Source organism: Falco peregrinus, chromosome 6, assembly GCF_023634155.1.
Source record: "Falco peregrinus isolate bFalPer1 chromosome 6, bFalPer1.pri, whole genome shotgun sequence".
Lineage (NCBI taxonomy): Eukaryota > Metazoa > Chordata > Aves > Falconiformes > Falconidae > Falco > Falco peregrinus.
In genome coordinates, this window is record NC_073726.1 from 23,588,140 (window position 1) to 23,611,830 (window position 23,691).

The 23,691-nt window shown below is 41.6% G+C and overlaps 1 protein-coding gene across 1 annotated transcript in view; it reads left to right on the top strand.

The window, feature by feature from the left end:
- The window catches only part of GRM3 (glutamate metabotropic receptor 3), a 113,834-nt gene that overhangs the window by 78,572 nt on the left and 11,571 nt on the right, over nucleotides 1–23,691 (top strand). The window contains exon 4 of the mRNA XM_005240171.4: nucleotides 20,050–21,116. Within this exon, the coding sequence (XP_005240228.1) occupies nucleotides 20,050–21,116 (1,067 nt within the window). The remainder of the gene's footprint in view (nucleotides 1–20,049; nucleotides 21,117–23,691) is intronic.

Genomic DNA, 23,691 nt, shown 5'->3' on the forward strand with positions numbered 1-23,691 from the left:
CCTCCTTTAGAGGTCTTCCCAGCATTTGATTCAGACCATCTGTAGATATTACCAACTGCATCCCTGCTGCTTCTCTCATTCCAGTGGGGTATGACTGGTGTAGCCATGTACTCCATTTTCTCGGGTACTTGTAGGCATACTTCCCAGCACATGCTGCAGAGCTTCTTGGGACCCCTGGTCTCCCAGCATCCTGCTAGCTGACTAGCTGAGTTGTTTAGAGCATGTCAGGGGTTCCTGCAGCCCATGTCTCCAGATTTCTTTACCATGGCAGTCAAGAATAAGCAGATGGGACTGGTCACTTACTGCATCTTAACTCACCTCTGGGGAGGGGATTCAGGAGGACCCAGGATCTTGGACGTGCTCTGGTAAAATAGGTTCGGTTACGAAGGAAAAATAATGTGAGAGCAGCTGAAAGTTGAGATGCTTCAAAACCTTCCTCTGAGTGTTGCATGCCATGCAGCTGCAGCCACGTGCCTGGCCTGAGCAACACAGCGCTTGTGTACGTCGTGGTGCTTGGCGTCCTCCTGAACGGCTGCTGCACCAGTAAGGATAGTCATGTGCCATGACATACACAGATGCATAGGCAATTTATACATATCATATGCCATGCTGTAATTGCATTTGATTTCCTTAGTGATTTCACAAGCAGCAAAAGACAGAATGGAACAACCTCTTAGCCTTCAGACCTATGGAAAATAAAGCCCATTATTTCTCCTCCCCTTCCACACAGCACTTAATACATCAAAACTATTTTCTCATTTGCTTACATTTATCCTCAGAGATACTTGAATGTCTTCAAATTGTTGAAATCAAGCCGTTTAAGGAGCACAGCGCTTCACAGAAGCTGGGTCCTGGCATATTGATCACAAGGGATGACATTGCTGTGCCATGTGCTTCTGTCCCTGCCAGGGGGATGCTTCAGGACAGTAACAGCCTACCCAAATGAGTAGTCACTTCAATAACCTAAACTGCAATTATTTTGAAACTTTTTCTGACACACCAGTTATTTTTATGAGCTTAAAAGCATACATCCTTAATAGAGTCTAAGCTTTAGTCTGTCGCTTAATAAACTTGGTTCTAGTGCATGATCCCTAACCATTTTTCTATCATGCAGAGATCTTTTTAAGCACCCAAGCGTTTTCTCACTCAGCATTTAGTCATAAAGTCAAAATAGCCACAATTTTCTTTGACCAAAACTCCCGGAAAATTTTCACTTAGAGACAGCCAGAAAATTTCATTTTCATTTTGACTGAAATATCTTTTGTACTTTTTATGAATTGGAAGCTGAAGCTGTTCAAGCCTTAAAAAGAACAACCAACAAACCTAAAACCAAAACCTTAAAGCCTGTCATTTTGCAATTTTGAAAACAGAAGTCTCTTTTTTGAACCAAATTAATTTGTTTTAAAACCAAAATGGAAATCTTTCAAATTCTGAAGAGCATTAATTCCAGTTAATTTCCAATTTAAAACATTGAAAAACCTGTTGAGTTCTTTTCTAATGGTTTTATTCCCTGTATATTGTTACTAGCTTACAGCATGATGCTCATCTCATTTCTTTGTTACCACTTCTTCCATTATAAAGTGAAGCCATGATTTAATGTCAGTTATTTTTTAAGCAGATGAGCGATTTTTATACAGTGAGAGAATCAGCAACTGAATCAGCAATCAGAAAGGGTTGTTATTGTGATACATACAACTCTTATCATTGATTTCCATTGGACCAAGAATGCGCCTTTGCTCTTTTCTGGTTGAAGAAAGTCACTGGGTGTGTTGTTAATACGATGTCAGGACCTTGCTGCATGGTACATTTGATCGATGATGCTTTCGTATCTCCAGCTCCAAATCTGAGAACGTACCCCCAGTGCGGAGAGGGGATGGCATGGATGTTACCAGCCCATCAGGTACACTGCAACCAAGTCAGGTTGCGAACTTTCTTCTTTAGCTGAGGTAGTGTTGCACACCCACCAAAAGGAAGCAGGCAAGAAACAGAACAACAGTGATAGCTGTATTCACTCTTAGGCAAAGAGCTTTTTAAGCAATGCCTCCTCTGCTGCAAGGCAGAGGTATGAATAGATGAGCCCCACATGCATAAACCTGCAGCTTGCCATGAAAGAAACCTGACAAATGGCCCTGACTGTATTCTTCTGGCTCCCAGGAATAAGTGACAGTGCATTTCAAACACACCAGTAAATGATAGGGTGCATTTATATGACTGGTGTGGGACTGTGCAATTTTTGACATTTACCCTACGCACTGGAATGAGTTTTGGTTAGTCCCTGATTTCGGTTAATGAAGGGGATCAGCACTTACAGAGTGTGGTTCAGCTCATGTGAGGTAGCCCACATGAAATACAATTTGCCCCTACATCTCTTGTTATTGACTACAGATGGAGCACAGAGCAACTAAGATTCTCACCTGCCATTTAGCTGAAAGCCTGAAATGAGACTCTCAGGCACAGCGTTAGTGGGACCTATAGGGAAACACTCAAAAACCAGCTAACAGCAGTGTTGGAGTAGGGGGCTGGCCAGGATTTGTGCAGTCTCATGCTGCCACTGCTGCTGACATGCTGTGTGACAAGTATTTCATTAATGTCTCTGGGGTCCTACTTATGTCTCCTTTTTCATTAAATTGAAACAACTACACAGAACTGCAGTGTGGCATGAAAACAGGGTGAGATATCATTCCTTATTGTCTGTGAGATACACCGAGCACAAAATTTTCTTGCAAGTCAGTAATATATATACGACAAACGTAATGATATCTTGAGCTTTTTCAGTAACTGAGAAAAGAGACGCCTATGCCTAATTCCCACTTCGAGCAGCAGCAGAATCAGAGAAAGCAAAGCCCAGCCCCTAGATAAACACTCACTCCATCTCAGCACTTGTTTGGCCTTTCAAAGAGATATAAGCTGGCTCATCTTCTTGATCTTCCCATCCTTTGCGTTGCTTCCTGAGGGCACAAGTGTAGCACTTCATGTTCTGACTCCTGATGCTCTTCTGCTGATAAAGACATGCTGGTTCAAGAGGCTGTTAGCAAGTGCTAACAAAGAAGTGCTGAACAGAAGTAAAGGGCTCCATGGGAGAGACCACAGAGTAAACTCAACTTCTCACCAGCACCCAGGCACTGTTTGGTGGAGGGCAGTGCATGGAGGAGACTCTCAGGAGGGCTATGAATCCAGGGATCCAGGCAGAGCTCCACATTCCCAGAAACCTCCCTCCCTCAGGGAGGAGGGGTGGAGGGGCCAGTGCAACAACCAGCTCTACTGTTTTAGCCACCTTAGGCCCCCAGGATGACACAGCAAAGCAGCGTTCCCATTGCCCACAGAGTTATTGCAAGCCTCACAATATTTGACATGGGTTATGAGTGTTATCATGACCAGTGTGAAAGGGGTATCTATCCATCATTTGGGACAAAGTGACCAGGTCCTGCACAGCTGTGCCCCACATGTTGCTACCTGGTGTAGCTGCTCCTCCAGGGCATTGGGCTGCAGGTTGGCCAGGGTGAGGAAGGGCAGCAGTGACATTCAGGGACCAGCATTAGCTCCAACTGTCCCCAGGTCGCTGAGCAGGCAGTGCAGGGTGACAGCCCTGTCACCTAAGGGCATGGGACTGGGCTCCAGTGGCTTTTCCCACGGTGCAGTTCACAGGGATGATGGCGTTGCAGGACTGACTATGCCATGAGGCTAGTGCAGGAGCGTACGGGCAGAGGGAGGTTGGATTTAGGGGCGTGTGCATGTCCACCTGTCTTCTGCAGCTTTCTGAATCTCTGCAGCAAATAGTAGGAGGAAACTGGCTAAAGCAATAACCCTGAAAAACAGATCATTAGAAATTTTAGGCAGCACATATGTTTATAGTACTTAGTGTCTTTTCCCCCTGTCTTCCTCCACAAGAGTCACTGTTACATCCCTCTCTGTATTATGTTCAGAAATCCAGCCCTTCTACAGCAAAACCTGCATCATCAAACCAAGCTTATATGAGGCAAAATCCTCTCCTGCAGCTAACTAGAATGACTACTCAAAATGAGAAAAAGGTTGTAGGTCAGGTCTGATTTGTCCCCTTTCATTCACCGGGCTCTGTGACAAAACTTTTATTCCTGCCTGGTCCTACATTTGTGTGGTTTATTTTCTTTCTTTTCCTCCTCCCCACTCTGCCCTAGTCAACACTCAAATATGAAGTGGGAACACAAACTCACCTTCGCATTTACTCTTGAACACTGCTGACTTCCATGGTGTGAACACACATTCATGGGTCATTTCCATCATAACTGTTCCACCCAAGTAGAAAAGAGGTTAAAAGTCATGGTCTGCACAAGCAGATGTCACCTCCCTGCTAAGCACAGCAGCATTGCATGGTACTTTCTCTAGGATTTAGCCACACATACTTCCTGTCAAAAGTCTACTTTGAAGCTCAGCGTCCTGCCAGGCTTGCACAGAGTGCAGACCAAAAAATGAAGCATCTGTTATCACAAGCAGATTAAAAATGTGGAGACTTCAAAAGCCAGGTATAACTTTAGAGCAGGGAGTACCAGTCAGTAGATGTGCAGATAAAGCTAGAGCCCGCATCCCAGGCTCTGCAGCAGACAGCCCTGCTATGCCGTCATTTCACCCAATGAGCTCCTGCTCATCAGGTCAGATCCCCTTGGCCCGCAGCACTCAAACAGCGAGCGGTAAGGTCCTCCTGGCCTTCCCTGTGGTGCTTATTTGTAAAACAAACACCACTTTCACCTGAAGGTAAAACTTCCATGGCAGAAGGCATCTAATACCTTATTATTCATAAAAGTTTTAAAAGTGTAATTCATATTGGATTTGTGGCCAATAAATTCAAGGAAAATGTAGAATGAAATTCCCAAGATATTCATTAAAAATATACATGAAAAAGATGTCTAGGATTTATAGGAAAAAATACTGCCTTTTTTCTAGGACCACAAATGTGTCATAGAATCTAAAACCTTGAAAGCAGCTAAAAGCACACTTGATACTTCCTGCTTCAGAGCAAAGGAACAGGAACCTGCATGGTATTTTCCCATATTTCTCTCTATATTAGAGTTACCTTGTGGCATACACACACACAGAGCTGTAGCAAGATTTTGACAGCCCGGTTTTCCTGATGATCCCCCTCTACTTTCTCCTTCCTCCAGCTGCCTCTTTGCAGATCTGGGTGCTGATATGGGGGTCTGCAGTTCCTTTCTCTTGAGCAAATTTACCGCTCCAACAGGTTCCTGGACAGAAATCTCTGCTTATTCCTTCCTGAAGCTTTTAATAAGTGTATATATTCATGCATTTATGTACGTTGTTTATATACCTGCATATTTTCATACATATAATATTCAACTGTGTATAATGTAGATTCATAATATATAGAATAATAAAGTTAAAGAGCAAATCAGGTTGGAAGGGCATTCAGGAGGTGTCTAGTCCAACCTCCTGCTGAAGCAGGGTCAGCTGTGCCGTCACACCCAGTTGCTCAGGGCCTTATAGATGTAAACTGGCTGAAATTAAAATACTATGAAAACTTTTTATCCTGTGGTTTAGGTTTGAGGTATCACAATGGCAAACAATCCTATCTGCACCCTGGATGCGCTGTGTGTCACACACTGCACTGTGTAAACTGGATACTTGGGCTGGCAGCAGGACACAAGACGTTGTCATCTCTAGGGCACAACATCCAAACAAAATTTTCATTAAAATTCTCTTGCCATGATTGCAGGTCAATGGTGTCTGTTCTCTAGCTAGTGACCACCATAAAATACTGCCTTTTCATGCTTTCATTTGGTATTAACAGTAATGAGCCTGAGTGAGCAGGAGCAGAGGCTGAATTGTATTCTTACCACTTGAGATAAGCTTCAACAGCAGAAGCCAACGTGTGCTGGGACCATTGCTTCCCATCTAACTTGAGAGTGAGGTACTTCTGCCTGCTGCCACCACTGCCACCACTGCCATCTGCCACCACTCTTCTGCCTGACCTGGCTGCTGAGCTCCCACAGACAAAAAGACAGGAATGCAGCACTAGCAGGACACAGAGCAGCAACAACTTTTCTTCATAGCCCTTCAGGAAGGCTCTGGAAATATGTTGCCTTTGGTCTTTACCCACCTGGGTGCCATTCCTGGAAAGTCTGCAGAAGCCACAGGCCAGCAATGGCCCCAAACTTATTATAGCAGCACATTTAGGTGAAAGTGCTTTGACATCCCTAAAATAGCAAATGGCTCTCTGTCTCAATTTCCTCTGCTTGAATATTTATACAACCCACAACTTCAGATGAGCTATGAAAAACTGAACATAAAGTTATATAGTCTGTGCCTCGCATGTAACGTATAGTCAGCTGCTTTTGTCATGTTAATAATGTAGCCTTTAGGCATCTTATAAAACTCTAGATTGCACAGCGTCCATGCGGGTATGTAAATGAGGATGAGATTAGACACCTCGTGTTTATGAAGAAACAGAGGACTGAAAAACTGAGCAATGATTTTCTTTCGGATCACATATTTGAGAGACAGAAGGCTTGGTAACCTAATTTACCTGAATCCCAGACTTCTGTGTTTGCCAGCTGCTTATTTTATAACCATTATTATTTCTTCTTTTGTTTCGCTGGCAAATGCCATGTGAATCCCGAACACTGAGGGTCTGCACAGTCGAAGTGCTGGGAGGAGCAGGACAAGTAGTACAGCCATTTCATCCCCCAATCATAAACGCTCACTTTTCCAGTCCCACTGGTCTTTACAATAGGGGGAGAATTCAGGACATACCATGTGATTATATTCTTATTCTTCATGCAGATCTACCTTGTGAGAGACATTCACATGCAAGTGAAAAGATGTTAGGTCTGCCTCTTTCTCCTTGTCACCTGGAAGAACAAGATACCATGTGAGAAAACAGTTTGGTTCAGGAATCTTACCCCTTACCTTTTAGCATCTGCATTGGCTCTGAACAGCCGACATGAGGACCAGCTTCTTCTATATCAACTGCTATGGAAGAGCAATTCAGCACTTCCAGAACTAATCTCAGTTAGTCTCACCTGCATGCTGGGGTGCTGGTTTAGGGGCTGAAAAAGTCAGAGGCTGTGCTCGGAACATGACCACAGCAGTGTTGATGAGGATGAGGACAAGGACATGAGAAGGAGATTGCACAGGGACACATTGAAACAGTGTGACACACTGGGAGACTAAATTACTCTCTAGGTGTGTCCTAGACTTCCAGTGAGTCCCCAAGAAAATTGGTCTTTTCAAAGGGTGATGAAGAAAACTACAGACAGTCACAAACTCAGCAGTCTAATCCCAAAGATAATTAAACATTATGTTATTTTTACCAAACCTCTATTTTGGTTGGCAGCTAATAATTATACCAGAAAGGCAGAACTGAACGCATAATCTGTAGAAAATCACCTTTTCTCCTGAAGTAGCCTTAATATCACTACATTCCTGGAAGACACACTTGCTTCACCCAGTAGAGCTCAGTGCAAATATATTCCCAGGCTAACACTGACCGAACAGGAATAGGTACAAAACCAGTATAAGCTGCATTAACATGACACTAACATTCATCCCAGTCTGGTGCTGCAATTAGACATGGATCTGGGTCTGAATCCTACATCACTTCCACGTAGCATATTTCCAGACATACCTGTCACAAGCTGATTGCTGTACTTGTACTTGTTAAATGGCAGCCCGGATGAGCATGTGAATTTATTCCAGCTTTCTGCGAAGCCTGAACTATTCCCTTTAAGCTTGTCTTGCCCACTTCTGACTCCCAGTGCAGAAAAAAGCTGCTCAGTGATAGTCATGTTTCTCTATCTAAAAGAGAGAAGGGAACTCAACCCAGACTGCAAACATCCCTTGTGTAAATTTTTGCATTAACACACATATTTCCCAAATACTCACAGCCTTATCCTTTGTTTAAATAGTCTCATGAATCAAAAGAAGTACTTAGGGCAAAAATTTCAGAGGAATGACTGAAAGGATTTCCTACCACAAATTTACCTTTCTTATTCATGCAAGTGTTAGTATTCTTATTTTTAAAAAATTACTCAGGCCAGTAGATCACACCTACCTTCTAAAAGAGAATTCAAAAAGCAATCAGCTCTGCACATCTGTGGAGCAGAAACTCTGTTTATGTATAAGTACTCTTCCCAAACTGAACTTCTACCCAATCCCCATCAACTGCAAACTGGATGGACCTGGCAGACAAATGTGGTAAAGGGTGTCTTTCATTTATTCATCTCATAGAGCCACATTCCTAAACACCTCTAAAAGCGTCTCAGAGAATGACTGCTTTGGCATCACTGCAATATGTATGGCTATTTTGTCAGCAGACACAGAATCTAATGTAAAAAGATATTCCATTGCTGTTATCAGGGTGAGTAAATTCCTTTTGCTTCCTTCTTCCTGCCATGAAAGCGTATTTTTACAGAGGATATAATATATAAGTACAGAGGCAAATACAAAGAATACTAAAATTCTTCAAGGCAGGGGGAACACACATATTCACGAACAGGTGTATAAGAAGCAAAGAAATTTATAACAAAAACATCCACACAATCCTAGCTGTAGCATGGATCAGGCAAAGGAGAAATCCTTTGATTTTTTTTTTCTCACCTCTTGCTCCGTCCATGGAGCAGTAAATCACCACAAACTTTCCTGCTCACTACTGGGATGCAAAGGGGTTTAGCCCTAAGCCAGAAATGACAATATCTCCAAATATAAGCCCTTAAGCTTAAGGCACGGCAATCATAAAATAATTACCAAGGTCATTAAGTTTGCCTGTAGGGTCTCCACAGCAAAGATCACTCTCTCCTTAGTGCATACAAAGAACAGCATGGAGCCAAAAGCAGTAGTGATGTGAATGGCAGTCACCAACACCCAGTAAATAGAAAGCAGAATTTAATGTACCTCGCACTCTGAAGGCCCCTGCCCCCTTAGTCTTGCATCCGCTTTTCTTCTCTTACAGTTTTCCTTTTCTTGCTACAAGCCCATCTTTCTACTTGCCAAAACATGAGTCATCTCATCTCTTCTAAACTCATGGCACATGTATATCTAGCACTTTTGCTACGGAAAAAATTCAAGAGTACTTCTGAAGGCTGAGAGATATTCACTTTCTACATGTGCATGTGCAATTGCTCCTCAATTCAATATGGGTTTCATGCAGGGCATTTTTCTATTTGCTGCTATACACAGATTCCAGACAATTTGATGGGCAACAGAATAAGCTAATGCACCAATTCCTTTGTACATGTGAAATACTTACCACTTCCGTGACTGAAATACGAGGCTCAGCTAAGAAAATGCTGCAGTTTTAGCCACGGAAAGAGTTGCACCATGCTCAGTGGAAATAGGGAAACTACTTAGTGTGAGAAAGCTGGGTAAAGCAGAGCCTTGAACAAAGTCCTCACACAGAGCGCGTGTGCCACAGAAATCCTGTGCAACTCTGCAGCTGAGAGCGTGTGGACTCGCAGGGTGGTCTGCGACTCCTAACGGTATCAGCCACACTGCCATGTGGGAAGCTGGGATCAGAAAACACACACAGGCACATGTACGCACACTTACACACTCTCACAAGAGCACTCACTGTTTTTTTAAATTTTAATTTCCTTAAAAAAATTCTACAGTAAAAGGTAATGCTTGATGTATGACTGCTGAGTTTGCATTTCAAAAAAGTGATCAGCAAATCAAAAAGCAGAGTTTTTTTCTACAGAAACCGGTGTTTAGGTAGCAGCACTGCTGAGCTGTGGCACCCACAACCAGCGGACAGTCCCAGGGTGATCCTTCTCTCAGTTTTCCCTTTGCTCCCTTTCTTGCAGAGGCCCTAACTGTCCTTGCAGCTTCTTGTTATTTCTTTTGGCTTTTCACCATACACAGGATGTTTTGCACATGCTGTGTACATGCTCTTCCTTCTATTGATTATGCCCTAAAAGCAATCCCCATTCTTGCCAAGGCTGAATTTCTGTGGTGATCAGCAGCTGACCGTGTGCGAGTAGCTCTGGAGCCTGAATGTCTGCTACAGAACTTGCCCGCTCTCTTCCAGTGGGAACGCTTTCACAGCGGTTCTTTACCTTTTACAGTAGGTCATCAATCTGCTACAAAACACTAGAAAATGCTTGACCATATGCAGAAGTGTATGGGGTGGGGTTGCTGGACTCTTCTAGTCTAAGCAGCAATTACATAGTTGCCTGCAACAGTAGAAGGTTCTACTCTTTGGTCCCTTCATTTGCCACAAATAACTATACACTGTGTGAACTCATAAATAAATTTTACCTATAATTTCTCCAAAAGCAGGATTTTTCCATTATGTTGATCTATGGCCCTGATGGATGGGGCAGCTGATCACTGCTCCAAGATCTTGATGGCAGCTTGGTAGCAGAGATCGGCCTGCTGTCCCAGGACAGATCCCCACCAGACAGTGGGAAATAAGACATTGTATGAAGCTGCTATTGGGAACATTTCCACATCAATTTGAGTAAGTAGCCAATGGCTAGTTAATGGTCCAGTAACTGAAAGAATAAAAAGCCCATTTTCAAAGGCTCTTTAGAGAAGAAAGTGTCTCAAGTCAGATGAAGGTTTCAGGCAGTACTGTTAGTTAATGTCCTTTCTAGATCTCTGAAACACTTCATCAGTCTAAGCCTACCAATGTGTCTCTGCTTCCACCATTAAACAGGGAAATAAATCAACATTTTCTTTTTACATTTTCCCCTGAGGTCTGGTGATTGCTGTTGCCAAACTGATTCAGTGAAGCAAAACACTAGCAAAAATGATTCTGTGCTCTCAGCTTTATCTTTTCTTCCTGAGAGCAGAAAAATTTGCAAGTATTAATGGGACATGCAGCTTGCATGTTCTAGGATAATGCACGCCAATGAGCACTGATGATGTTGGGAGAGGTGACGTGCTACCTTTGCCACTGGGGTGTGATATGCATGAATAACCTTAAAAGCCAGGAGTTCTTATCCTTTATCTCCCTATCTTTTTACTAGAATTCGTTGTTGCAAGTAGCCCATTTTCACCTCTCGATTGGCAGACTCAGCATTTTGTCCTACATGAGATATACTCTACCGAATACTGATTTAACCTGCTATTGCAGTAGATGGACATTTCTAGCCATCACATTATTATATGGAATTTAGTAAAAAGAAAATCCGGAATCAAACCTTTACAAAGAAAGATGAGTCATATTTAATGTGTGTGGTGGGCCTTACTGAAAGCATTAGTTTTTCTCTATCTGTGGCCAATATTCAAGTCAGCTTGCTCTCACACCTACTTTGCCACAACTCATTTTGTAGTCTAATAACTGCAGACCTGTTGGTGGAGGAAGTAACCCACCTTCCTGATGGCAATTCCATTTAGTCAGAGCCCACCTTTGGAGGTGTCTCCTTCTCTCCACTGACTATAGGAGCTCTGTGAGAAAACTACACTCTCAACATAGACATTCTAATATGCACTTTTTTTCATGCACATATTATATTCACAGAGTAAACTGATACAGTCCAGAATCTTACACCATGTGTGAAACATTTACCTTTCCAGCTGAACTCCAAGTCTACTTTGTCTTCCACCAACGTCATGTCAGATGTGCCAAGTACAATGAGCCAAGTACATCTGAGCACAAAGGTTCCTCTGTGTGTTTCACCATAGCATTGTTTCTTTACAATGCTACGATGCTCTGAAGCATCCTGCAGCTCTTTTTTTTCCACAAAGTGTTCTATAAAATTGAGCTGCAGTTATTTCAAAAAGACGCTTTCCTTAGAATTCACTACTTACGGTTTTGTTTTCCTACTGGAAATGCAATTTCATTTTTCAAATTACCTCATTATTAGCAATTTGTAGGATGATTGCTGAGAGTTTTCAGTAGCTTCTTAACAAAAATAATAGCATAGCGTCGTAAGGTTTGTAGGAAGAGGCAATACATTTATTAAACTGCCCATATATCTGGAAAAAATACAGAAGCTTTTGACCTAACACCTCTTTGCTGTATCTTGTCTTGCATCTTGACCAGGCCTTGTGTTTTTAAACTATATACTTTTAAAGAAGGGAACAGAAAGCTCTCAGCAATTACTTCGCAAATGGATAGTAATGAGGCTGCTTGCAAACTGAAATTGTGTTTCCAGAAGGAAATAAAAACCTGATATACTGAAGTCCGTGCAGAGCTGTTCCTTCAAAATAATTGAAGGTCAAATTTGTTGAGCAGTTTTTCTGATAACCTAATGAAGTGCCCTTGTGCCTGAAAGCTTGTGCATTTCTTCCATCTATATTCTAATCAAAAATACTGCCTTTCTTATAGGCTTGAAATTTCTTGAATCTTAGACCATCACAGCAAGAGTATTATTACTACTAAATAATAGTATTGCATTGTAAGTAATTAAATCTATGTCAGCCCACCTGTTTTGGGAGTGTCTTCGTATCAAGTCAACTAGGAAATAATAGCCAGAGGGTCTATTTCATAGTTCATTTGGTTCTGATCTCTAAGGGCAAGCTACCTAACTAAATTATTCAGAGCACTGTCTGGAAACACTTCTCTAATCCTCAAGTCCCCACAGAGGAAAAAGTGTTTTAACTACCTTCCTTCAATATCTTAGTAACTGAATCAATTCATATTTCCTTCAGTCTGACAAAGAAGGACAAAGAAATATTAGGTTTTCAACACTTCCTTAGCCATCAGCTACTATATGTAATCTGGGCATGGAATTAGCATGTCATAGAATGGTGCCTCCGAAAAGAGAAAGACTCACACCCCTATCACATATCCAAGTCCCTCACTTAGCCCACAAGTAAATTTTAGCAAACTTAAAACACTGCTGCAACCTCTTTCAGCTGTGTCCCAGATGTGCTGAGAAGAGAGCAGGGTAGAGCATGACACCAGTTCCCAGCACTGAGGTTAGGTGAGAATGTCCCTCACGCAAAAGTCCAAATTGGACACAGGGAACTCATAACCACGGGACTGGCAGAAAGCCCCAACCAAAATCTCAGGCTCTGAAAGCAATGTTAATGTTCAGCAACTGACACATAATTCACCAGCCAACTCCCTTTTAACTCAGACCAAAAACATTTCAAGGGGTACCAAAGGCCAGCCCAGAACTTACAGTTTCAGCTCCTGAGCTTCTGTGTTGTCACCCTAATGGTGGCCATAATTCTTCATAATGGGAATGGCTTCCCTTTGCTTCTGTTAACAAAATAACTAGCTGGCCTAAGGGAGGAGTAAGGCAGTTTAAAGTCATGGTTTAATTTACTTGGTAATTGCAAGCTGATTGCTAGTATAAATTACCTTGCATGCATTTTGCCTCTTGTGCCAACCATTTTCTAAAGTGGATAATCTTAAATTAAAAGAATAATATCAATTGAAAGGCATTGCTATGTTAGAATCTTAAAAACCATTCATATCAATTATCAACCTAGCAGACTTATTAAAAAAAAGAAAAATACCTTAGATGCTTTTCCATGAATGTTTGATTTATTTTGAAGTTGGACTGATGCAACCTTAACCAAAAACTTCAAGACATTTTCTTAATTTCAGAGGATATGTTTTTATTTTTAAAGAGAAATATGACTACAAAACTTCTATGTAATCTCTGCATCCAAATCCTTTAAGAAATCAGAAATTCCCTTTTTAATTCCTTAAATTTCCTTAAAAAAATAAGAGAGACTTCATAATTTCCTCCATGAAGGTTTGTAATTTAGCATCTAGTTCATTATCCCCCAGTCCTGAAGGCCACATATGTGCCCAAGGGCCACACAGGCAAGAGAACAGCACACTCCTGAAAATGTAAAACATTTTGCTTGAGGCAAGCGTTTCACAAGAAAGGCAGCTAGGGAGTTCTGTGTTCAGCCAGGCTGAAGATAATGACAAGCTGAATGAATTCTTCCCATCTTTTGGACCCTTCTTCATTTATTTTTCCAGCATTCACATCACTTTTATCCTGGGCTGTTCTCTCTGATAGCCTCCGCAGCACACGCAGCACCTGTGCAGACAGCTTGCCGGAGGCAGCCCTTCACAGGTACCTTTGCAGGAGCTTGTACAAGAGCTTGCACACTCGGCACTCCAGCTGTGAGCCTGTCTGTTCCAAGTACTGGTGATACTCATCTCACCTAACTTCATGTACAGATATTGTAGATGTATTTTACCTAGTCGCTCTCATTATGGTCAGCAGAAAAAAGCCAGGTGCAGTTCAGCTGAGCTGCTCTAGCTACCTACTCTAAGGTGAGCCCTAGAAATACCTGTTCTCCTTTGCAGGAGGGAATCTCAGGATAACTCATATGCTTATCACCCACATGAGGGAACCTTGCAGCTAAGCCTGGGGAAACATTTCTGTCTCTGACTACTGCAAACGCTGTGGGGGTCTATGACGTGTTAAAAGTCCCTGTAGCAAGCACGTTTCTAACCTAAGAGAGAATCCATAGAGCTGAATGGAAAATCTGTAGTCACAGTAGGAAAACAACATTTATAGAAGACTACTCATTCTCTTTCATTTCCTGAATGAGAAGAGGCAATACTACATATGACCAAAACACATCCAGAAACAATGGTGCAGAGGTTAAAAAGGACTATGTGTTTCTGTAAAAAATTGATATTTTAAGTCCATTCCTTAATTATTAATTGTGGAGAGGTACACAATCTAGTGACACTTCACTGTGAGCCTTCCCTGTACTAACTTTTAAACTGCCAAATTTCAACATCCCTTCTGCCAGTCAGGTGTAGACACCAGCTGTGTCTGAGACAGAAACAGGAGTGGGTGCCAACAGGGTGGAGACAACAGGTCTCCATTACTCGTTCTGAATGTTCAGACAAGCAGAAATAAGTCGCTTTGACCTCCACAAACCATACCTAGATAAAAATAGAAGAAAATTAAAAGATATGCATTCTCAGGGTCCTTTTGATACTTTTCAAGATAAGGCATCACACACACAGATGAGCCCGTTGGACAAACACACCATATCCTGTTACATTATTATCAAGGCTCTTCCTAACAGTGCTTTAAAAAGGCATTGCCCAGGATATGTAACAGGAAGGAGTAGGGGGGCATTTAAAAAAAAACCTATATTTTTCCATTACATAAACAAATGTCTTGTTTTTCAGCCTTAGATCAGAAGTTCAGAGTTTTTGCAGCACCATCTAGTGAGACTAAGGAGGCTTTACTGAACTTCTCAGAAACTCCAGCCTGTTCCCTCTTCACCTTTGCATTTCTGTTTAATCATGATCTCCTTATAGTCTATTGGCTGAAAGTCTTTGGGGCCAACAAGCTGTTGAAGAAGGTGCCTTTGGTGCACACAATAGTCCTTTTTACATTTCTTTCCGAACCAGATGAAATCCCACAGCTTTGCCAACTGCTGAGCTGAAAAACTGCAGAGCTTTCATCGAACCTTGTTATTAATGAATTGCCTCCTAGCTAGTGAGCTGTGCCTCTGATCTGTACCTTGTTTTGAAAGAATACACTCTGCAAGCAAAGAACAAATGCACATATTATTGGATGTGAAAGATGTTCTCAGATGTAGGCATACCTGTCATCATCCCTACCAGGAAGCGTTACTGATGATATTTTCTATAAGGCAACATCTATAGACTCAGCTCTGTACCAAAAACATGCAAGACGCTGTATGCAAAATATCTTTCCTGGCCCAAAGACATTGCTGGCAAACAGGACTCGTCTGGTTCCAAGCCAGTTAAGATGACGCACATCTTTTCCTAGGCTGTGCTGTCTCTTAAAAGTTTCCCAGTGCCTAATTAGGATTAAAACTGCTTTGTTTTCCTCATTTACTCATCCCTAGTTAAAAAATCCTGGAGTATTTTTCACCCAGCTGAACCAATGTGCGGAATCGGAATAATTTCAAAAAAGATTTCCCATACCACCTCTGAAAATAGCGGTTTTGCCCAATAAGAAAATAAATCCTCCCTTCAGAACTTTCTTTCTGAATTAATTCCCTCCATCAAGAGCTGTACCTCACTGGCACAAGAAATAATAAATATTTCCAAATGAAAGCAACTCACCTGCTTCTAATAGCACATAAGAACATACTTGCAATCTATGTGATTGTTGGAAAAGATGGTCCCACTGTAGGAAGACGGAAACAAAGTGACATAATTCACTATATAAAAGCTATGATGTTATTTTATGTTTGTATCCATATCTGCTACTAAAGCAGTCATAAATCTACACAGTCATTCATCTCTTATCTGAAGCTGAAGTAGTTTGTCCTGCACTTACACAGCGGTATCCTATCCTTCAGTAGGATTTCTTCAGTGAGCTGACAGAGGTGGACTGCCTGCACTCTGGCTCCACAGGCTTCTGTCTCCTGCACTCTCTATACCGGGTGTTTCTCCTCTTCTCATGTAACTGCTGTTGCACCTTCATTGCCGAACTGCTGTAAGCCAGAGCACAAAGTGTCACTGGTTTATCTTTAAGTCACTTTTAATTATCCTTCCTTTTCCTTGATAGCTTCTTTTATAGAATTTCACTTGGATAACCACTTTGCATAAGGAAAATTCATTTCATGAAGTGCAAAGGGAGAAGAAGGTTCAAAGACACTGCTCAAAGGAGACAAAGTTTGTACTGTCATTCAGGTGTCCCCCTAACTAACAGCATGGGTAGACCCAGAGAGACTTGTTTCTCATCTCCCAAGAGGCAAATCCAGAACAGATTAGCTACAACTCTGAAAAAGACTTGCCAGAAATAAGTGCCTGTTATAAAGAATGTAGGTTTACTCTCAAAACTGAAATGTAACTGCAAAAGAATTCTCAGAGTGAGTTATGACATGGCCTGACATCATCTCTGGGAAAATCATTTACAAATACGCAAAAAATGTTCTTTTTACTCTAAAAGATAAAGTCTTGCTTTCTTATGATATCATATTCTTGCCTATAAGCATCTTATATTTATGATTTTAATTACATCATATTTTCTGAAAACATGTCTTTTTGGAAGTGGTTCTACAGGATCTAGAATACGTTGACAAATAGCAGTTAAAATGCTTTAGTGATTTTATATGTGATCAGTGGCTATACTAATTGCTACCACCCAGTGGGCTCATTTGTAGGCTTTGGCTCACCATACTATAATTTAATACATCACTGTTTGGTTAAATTCCATCTGAAAGAGTGTGATTTATTTTCCTCTATCAGCAGCCATTAAAAATTAATGTTTCAAGCTACAAGCTGTGGTTGATGTAAAACATATTGTCCTACAAAAACCTTTTCTTCATATCAGTAGCCCCATGGAAGGCAACAAACACACGAGCTTCAAGCTAACCAGACATGAGATTACCTGCTTTGCCTTCTGGACCTGCCTACAAAGTGCAAGGGAAATACTTTGCTCTATTTCAGTGATAAATATTCTACTAGAACTAAGAAGCTGTTGAATATGTTACACAGGGGGAACCCCTCTGAGGAGTGCTGATATTTCTGACCCTGACATGACTTGCACTGGGATACTCATGCATTTGAAGTTATGCCCTGGACAGAAGATAAGCCATGCAACCAGTTTCTGGTTTGCCTTGCTTACCTGTGGCTCCAGTGGTGCCAGCAGAAGTCACAGGCGCTCAGCACACCTCAGGAGCTGGCCTGTATAACACTGAGGTGAATAAATAGGCTCTTAAAATTGGGCTGCTGTGTTAACAGCTTCTACAATCCGTATAAGTGTTATGAATAATGAAATAAGACACTGGCAATGACAACACATTATTGAAGAGCTGTTAAGTGCTGCATTATGATTTCATTTTAAAGCTGCTCCTGGATGAGAGCTTGCGTGCCTGTGCATGAGGTGGAGGGCGAGAAGGGAAGCTGTTTAATATCCTTGTTGCTGACCTATATTTTTAATTTAGCCCCTTGTTTAATTCAGAGCATGTTACTTCCAGGAGGACTGGCCATTTGGGGCTATATTATGCCGCCCTTGATTTTTGTGCACTCAGAGGTCTCATTGGGCTATCCAGCAGTACAACCATATGCTAACAGTGAAGAAAAAGAGAAAGCAATCTTCTTTCACATTCCTGGGTTATCCAGACCTAGGCTGTAATCCTGAAAACCAAGGCTGTCCGCCACTGTGGTTGACACAGGTGAGGTGGTAAAATGCAAGAGAGGACAGGGTTAAGAACAGGCAGAGTCTTGGCTCAAACCCAGAGGAGCCTATAGGCAGGCGTAAATTATCTCCCAACCTTGCTATAAGATAAAAAAAATGTTGGGAAAGAAATGCACTCTACTTCCAGCACCTGGGGCAGTAAAGGTTATGCATCAGCCCTCTGATTGTGGATTCTGTGATAAAAAACACTGTCCCTTTCACTGACCTTAGTGAGAGCACTGCAAAATAAAGTAAAGCTCTGCAGGAATAAAGGTGAAAGAATTTGGCCTCAGTGTTTTATAGAAGCTAAATAAATCTACTGCAAGAAATCTAAAGTATCTGGAGGTTGAAACGGAAACAGATACTTCATCCTTATATGATACTGTCCCATTCTCAGGTATAGCATGGGCACAGATGGAGGGAAAGAGATTTATTCCAGCAATGACAGTAGGACCACTTCTGTAACCAAAGACACTGGGGAATGAAATCACCTTTATTGCTCATCAATGGCAGAAAAAAAAACCCTTTTTCTTCCTGCCTATAAAGCTGTCCACTCTTGATGCTACAGCAAACGACCAATAAATCACATACACGGTAAATGCAATTTCCTCCCACATTTTTAATATTTCTTCATTCCCTCAGCTGGAGGAAAAAAACGAGCTCTCCAGAGCTTACCAGTTGGAAGTGTTACAATATTGATTTCACAGAAGGTCACAGATCGAGTCTGTGGTTTTTTTCATCTGTTCCCCAAACAAGATATAGGACCAAAGCAGCACATGCTGGGAACCTCAGAAATATCGGAAACTGGTAAAACTGAAGCAAAACACAGGGACAAGTGAAAAAGACATAGGAATAAACTGTTGAGGACAACATAGTTACTTATCCATCATCTTCAAAATGAATCGTTGTCCTGGTTTTGGCTGGGATAGAGTTAACTGTCTTCCTAGAAGCTGGTACAGTGCTGTGGTCTGGATGTGCTGTGAGAATAATGTTGATACCACACTGATGGTTTAGTTGTTGCTAAGAAGTGCTTACCCTAAACCACGAACTTTTCAGTTTCCCATGCTGTGCCAGGGAGCAGGGGCAGAAGCCAGGGAGGCAGCAGAGCCAGGACAGCAGACCCGAACCAGCCAAAGGGCTATTCCATACCATAGAATGCCATGCCCAGTATATAAACTGGGGGGAGTCAGCCTGGAGCCACCGCTCATTGCTCGGGGTCTGGCTGGGCATCGGTCAACAGGCGGTGAGCAACTGTATTGTGCATCGCTTGGTTCTTGGTTTTCTTGAGCTTTATTCCTCTCTATCTTTCTTATCTCCCTTTTCATTATAATTAGTAGTAGTAGTAGTAGTAGTAGTAGTGGTAGTAGTATATTTTACTTTTTTTCAAGTTATTAAATTGTTCTTATCTGAACCCACAGGTTTTACGTTTTTTCCAGTTCTCCTACTTACCTCACCGAGGTGGTGTGGAACCAGCAAGCAGCTGCATGGTACTTAGTTGCTGGCTGGGGTTAAACCATGAGAATCTTCTGTTCCACTGCATTCCAGACTGTTGGCCTCAAAACTGATGTTTATTAACTGACCATTTGAATTTCCTTAAATCATGACAGCCAAACTTTACCAAATAATTCTGAGTATCAATTAGAAGCAGACCTCCTTCTTTCAAGAGAAAATGTGAAAGGTAGCATTTGTGCATAATATGAGAAATAACTGAAGAATTATTTTGTATCGGGGCCGGGGGAGGGGGGGGGGGAGGGGAGGGAAGTAAGGACATTGGTAATCTAACATTTACAAAAATACCTCACACAGTAAAACAAAAGAAAGTTCTATATCTGAGTTATTCTTTTCTTCCAAGTTAAAAAATGACACAGACACAGACCTCTCAACTTACCTGTTGGCACTTGAATTTGATTCTCTAAGTTGTCAGATGTCTGTGCTTGCCAAAGGGATGAAAGAAGTCATCTGTAGCTTTGATAATAATATTATCTTTTTCTTTTCTTTTCTTTTCTTTTCTTTTTTTTTTCCCTCACAGCTCCATTCAATCCTCCCAATGCTGCAGACAGTATGGTCAAATTTGATGCCTATGGAGACGGGATAGGACGATACAACGTATTCAATTTCCAGTACACTGGAGGCAGATACTCCTATGTGAAGGTTGGTCACTGGGCAGAAACCTTGTCACTTGAGGCTGACTCTATCCACTGGTCCAGGAGCTCTGTCCCTGTCTCCCAGTGCAGTGACCCCTGTGCTCCTAACGAGATGAAGAATATGCAACCAGGAGATGTCTGCTGTTGGATTTGTATTCCCTGTGAAACTTATGAGTACCTGGCTGATGAATTCACTTGTGCAGACTGTGGGCCTGGAAAATGGCCCACAGCTGACTTGACTGGCTGTTATGACCTACCAGAAGACTACATCAAGTGGGAAGATGCTTGGGCAATAGGTCCCGTTACCATTGCATGCCTGGGTTTTATTTGTACTTTTATGGTCATTGGAGTGTTCATCAAGCACAACAATACCCCTCTGGTTAAAGCCTCTGGCCGTGAACTCTGCTACATATTACTCTTTGGGGTCTTCCTGTCTTACAGCATGACTTTCTTCTTCATAGCTAAGCCTTCTCCAGCTATCTGCACCCTTCGTCGTTTGGGGCTAGGAAGTTCCTTTGCTGTCTGCTACTCTGCCCTTCTGACAAAAACGAACTGCATAGCCAGAATATTTGATGGTGTAAAGAATGGTGCCCAAAGGCCTAAGTTCATCAGCCCCAGCTCTCAGGTCTTCATCTGCCTGAGTCTCATTTTGGTACAGATTGTGGTGGTGTCCGTGTGGCTTATCTTGGAGGCCCCTGGCACCAGGCGGTACACTCTTCCTGAGAAGAGAGAGACTGTCATATTGAAATGCAATGTCAAAGATTCCAGTATGTTAATCTCCTTAACATATGATGTAATCCTCGTAGTCTTATGCACTGTATATGCCTTCAAAACAAGGAAATGTCCAGAGAATTTCAACGAAGCCAAGTTTATCGGTTTCACGATGTACACAACGTGCATCATTTGGCTGGCCTTTCTCCCCATATTTTATGTGACATCCAGTGACTACAGAGTAAGTCTTTGGATATCTGTTTCCATAAATCACATGAATCACTTTAGAGGACTGTGTCGACATTCAGTAAAAGCTTCTTTCACTTCTTTTGTCCCCTGGATCCCTTGCAAATAAGCCCTGTTTCAATGACCACCTAAGCAAGTCACCAAATTTTAGCTTATTTCTAAAGAAGATGGTCTCATTTCAAACTGAGCATATACAGTTAGAGGTGGAAGGCATCAGTACTGTCAGTCTGATTGCGATAAAGATATGGATTAAGTATCCATACTGGTACATTGGTATGTGAAGTCAGTTGTAACAGAAAAACCTCATAAAGCATGAGCTAGAATGAGTAATAATGAATTATTTGATGGAGGTTGGCCTTACATTAAAAACTGAACTAACTAGTCTCCTGCAAAGAATATGCCATTCAAACATGGTATTTTCTCCCAAATAAAAAAGATAAGGAAAGAATCTCAAAATTTCCTATGAAACAGATATTAAAAAAACAAAAAAAAACCCCAAAAAACCCAAAAAACCAAACCACAAACCCAATCCAAACCAAAAAAAGTTACTTGGATATAGGACTTTTTTTTTTTTTTTTTTTTTTCCTCACGGGGCAGGTAATATTGGTCAGCTTTCACAAAGAAACTTAAAACAAACATTAAATTGTTTAAAGTGTCACATAGTGTTGCAAAGCTTCAAGTTCAATAAAATCGTATTTTTGGATGGAAGAAAATTATCTCAGAAAAAGATTCAGATCTGCTCCACTGGAAATCTCAGTTATTATGATGTGAGAAGTGACTGCTAGAGTTGACTGTTACAGCAGTTTGCAGTGAATTGATTCAACTTTCTGCCCAGAAGAAAGGTAGATAAGCTTAGGGTGATATTATTACCAGTAATACATATATGAAATAGCGTGTAAAACTGTGGTGCTAATAATGTCATTTAACATACTTTTGGTGTGACCACTCCGGAACGGTGTGTTTAGTTCTATTTTTCTCAGTTTAGGAAAGGTACTGAAAACCTCAAGAAAACAAGGATAGATAACAAACGACATGGTAAGACACACCAAGTGACAGTAAAGGAGCTAAATATATTTAGTCTAGACAAGAGTAAACCCAGGGAGATGTGATCACAGACTATAAATAGTTTCAAGGCAACAAAAGGAGAGAAGGGGACTATTCAGTCTCAGGAGAAGTTAGAATAGCAAGTAATGGACGGAAGCTAATGAAGGAAAAATTTAAGGAAGGCACTGGGGAACATCTCCAGATACCCAAAGTAATCAGGAAGATAGACACAGAAGGAGTGTAATATCAGTGCAGATAGTCACATGAGTGGGTAGCACAGACACTAATGGTCAAAAGGAGCATGACTTAATTGTTCAAGCAGCATTTTTCAGCCTTATCTCCTGAGTGAGATTTCCCAGAATACCTGTAGGCATTTAATTTAAATTCAAGATTCCAAATAAGCCAACTCAAGTCCTACAAAACTGACAGAAAATGCTTTCAACACCTTTTTTGATACTTCCATGACATGTCAGAAGCTTTTTGAAAACCCCTTCTAGATGTCTACACTTCTGGGGTTCCTTTGAAAAGCCCATATTTTATTTCTGTGCAGCGTTGCATTTTGACTCTGAACCAACCTGTGCCATCCTAATGTAGACCAATACCAGTGGCACCACCAAAAAAACCCCAACTTTAGAAACTTCATAGTAGCAATGAAAAAAATGTATGTTGACTGGCTTGAGATTTCATCATTAAGCACAAACATCGCTCAGGACTCACCCTTCTGAAAAAAAGGGAAGAACTGGAAATTTATCCAGAGGTTTGGTGTTGACTTCACTATAGTAGTTACAGAACAAAGAAAAAGCAGTAGTTCAACATAGTATACACCCCTACAAATACTGAAGCAGAAATGTCCCTGTATGAACCCTATATGACAGGTGTCGGCCAGCATGTTAGATGCTGGGATGGCATATTACTGTACATCTTACAGATTCACCAACCAAATAACCTTGCTATTTAGTTAAGGCCTTCTCTGCTCCATGAAGGGTTTATGGTTTAGGTGTATCTCCAGTACACAAATGCTTTTTTTCTCTCAGACTAGGCTTGCTTATATTGACACGACCACTCTCTCACCCTGAATCAGATAGGTTTCAACAGCAAAAGGTATTCTGAGGAAACGGTTTACAGCAGAGCATTTAGTGATTCAGTCGTGATATCAGCTGTGGGATTTTGCCACACACAACACATCTTCACATAACCACAAGGTTGGAAGGGACCTCTCCCCTGCCCAAAGCAGGGTCACTTACAGCAGGGCTGTATCCAGTCGGAGTTCAAATGGAGTTCCAGGGATGGAGGTTCCACAAACTGTCTGTGCAACCTGTGCCAATTTTTGACCATCTTCATAGTTTTCTTATGTTTAAGCAGAATTTCCTGTATTTTGGGTTGTGCCCATGGCCTCTTGTCCCATCACTGGGCACCACTAGGAAGAGTTTGGCTCCCTTTTATTTTCTCCCCCAACAAGGTACTTATACATACTGATCCTCCTGAGCCTTCTCTTCTCCACTCTGAACAGTCTCAGCTCGCTCAGC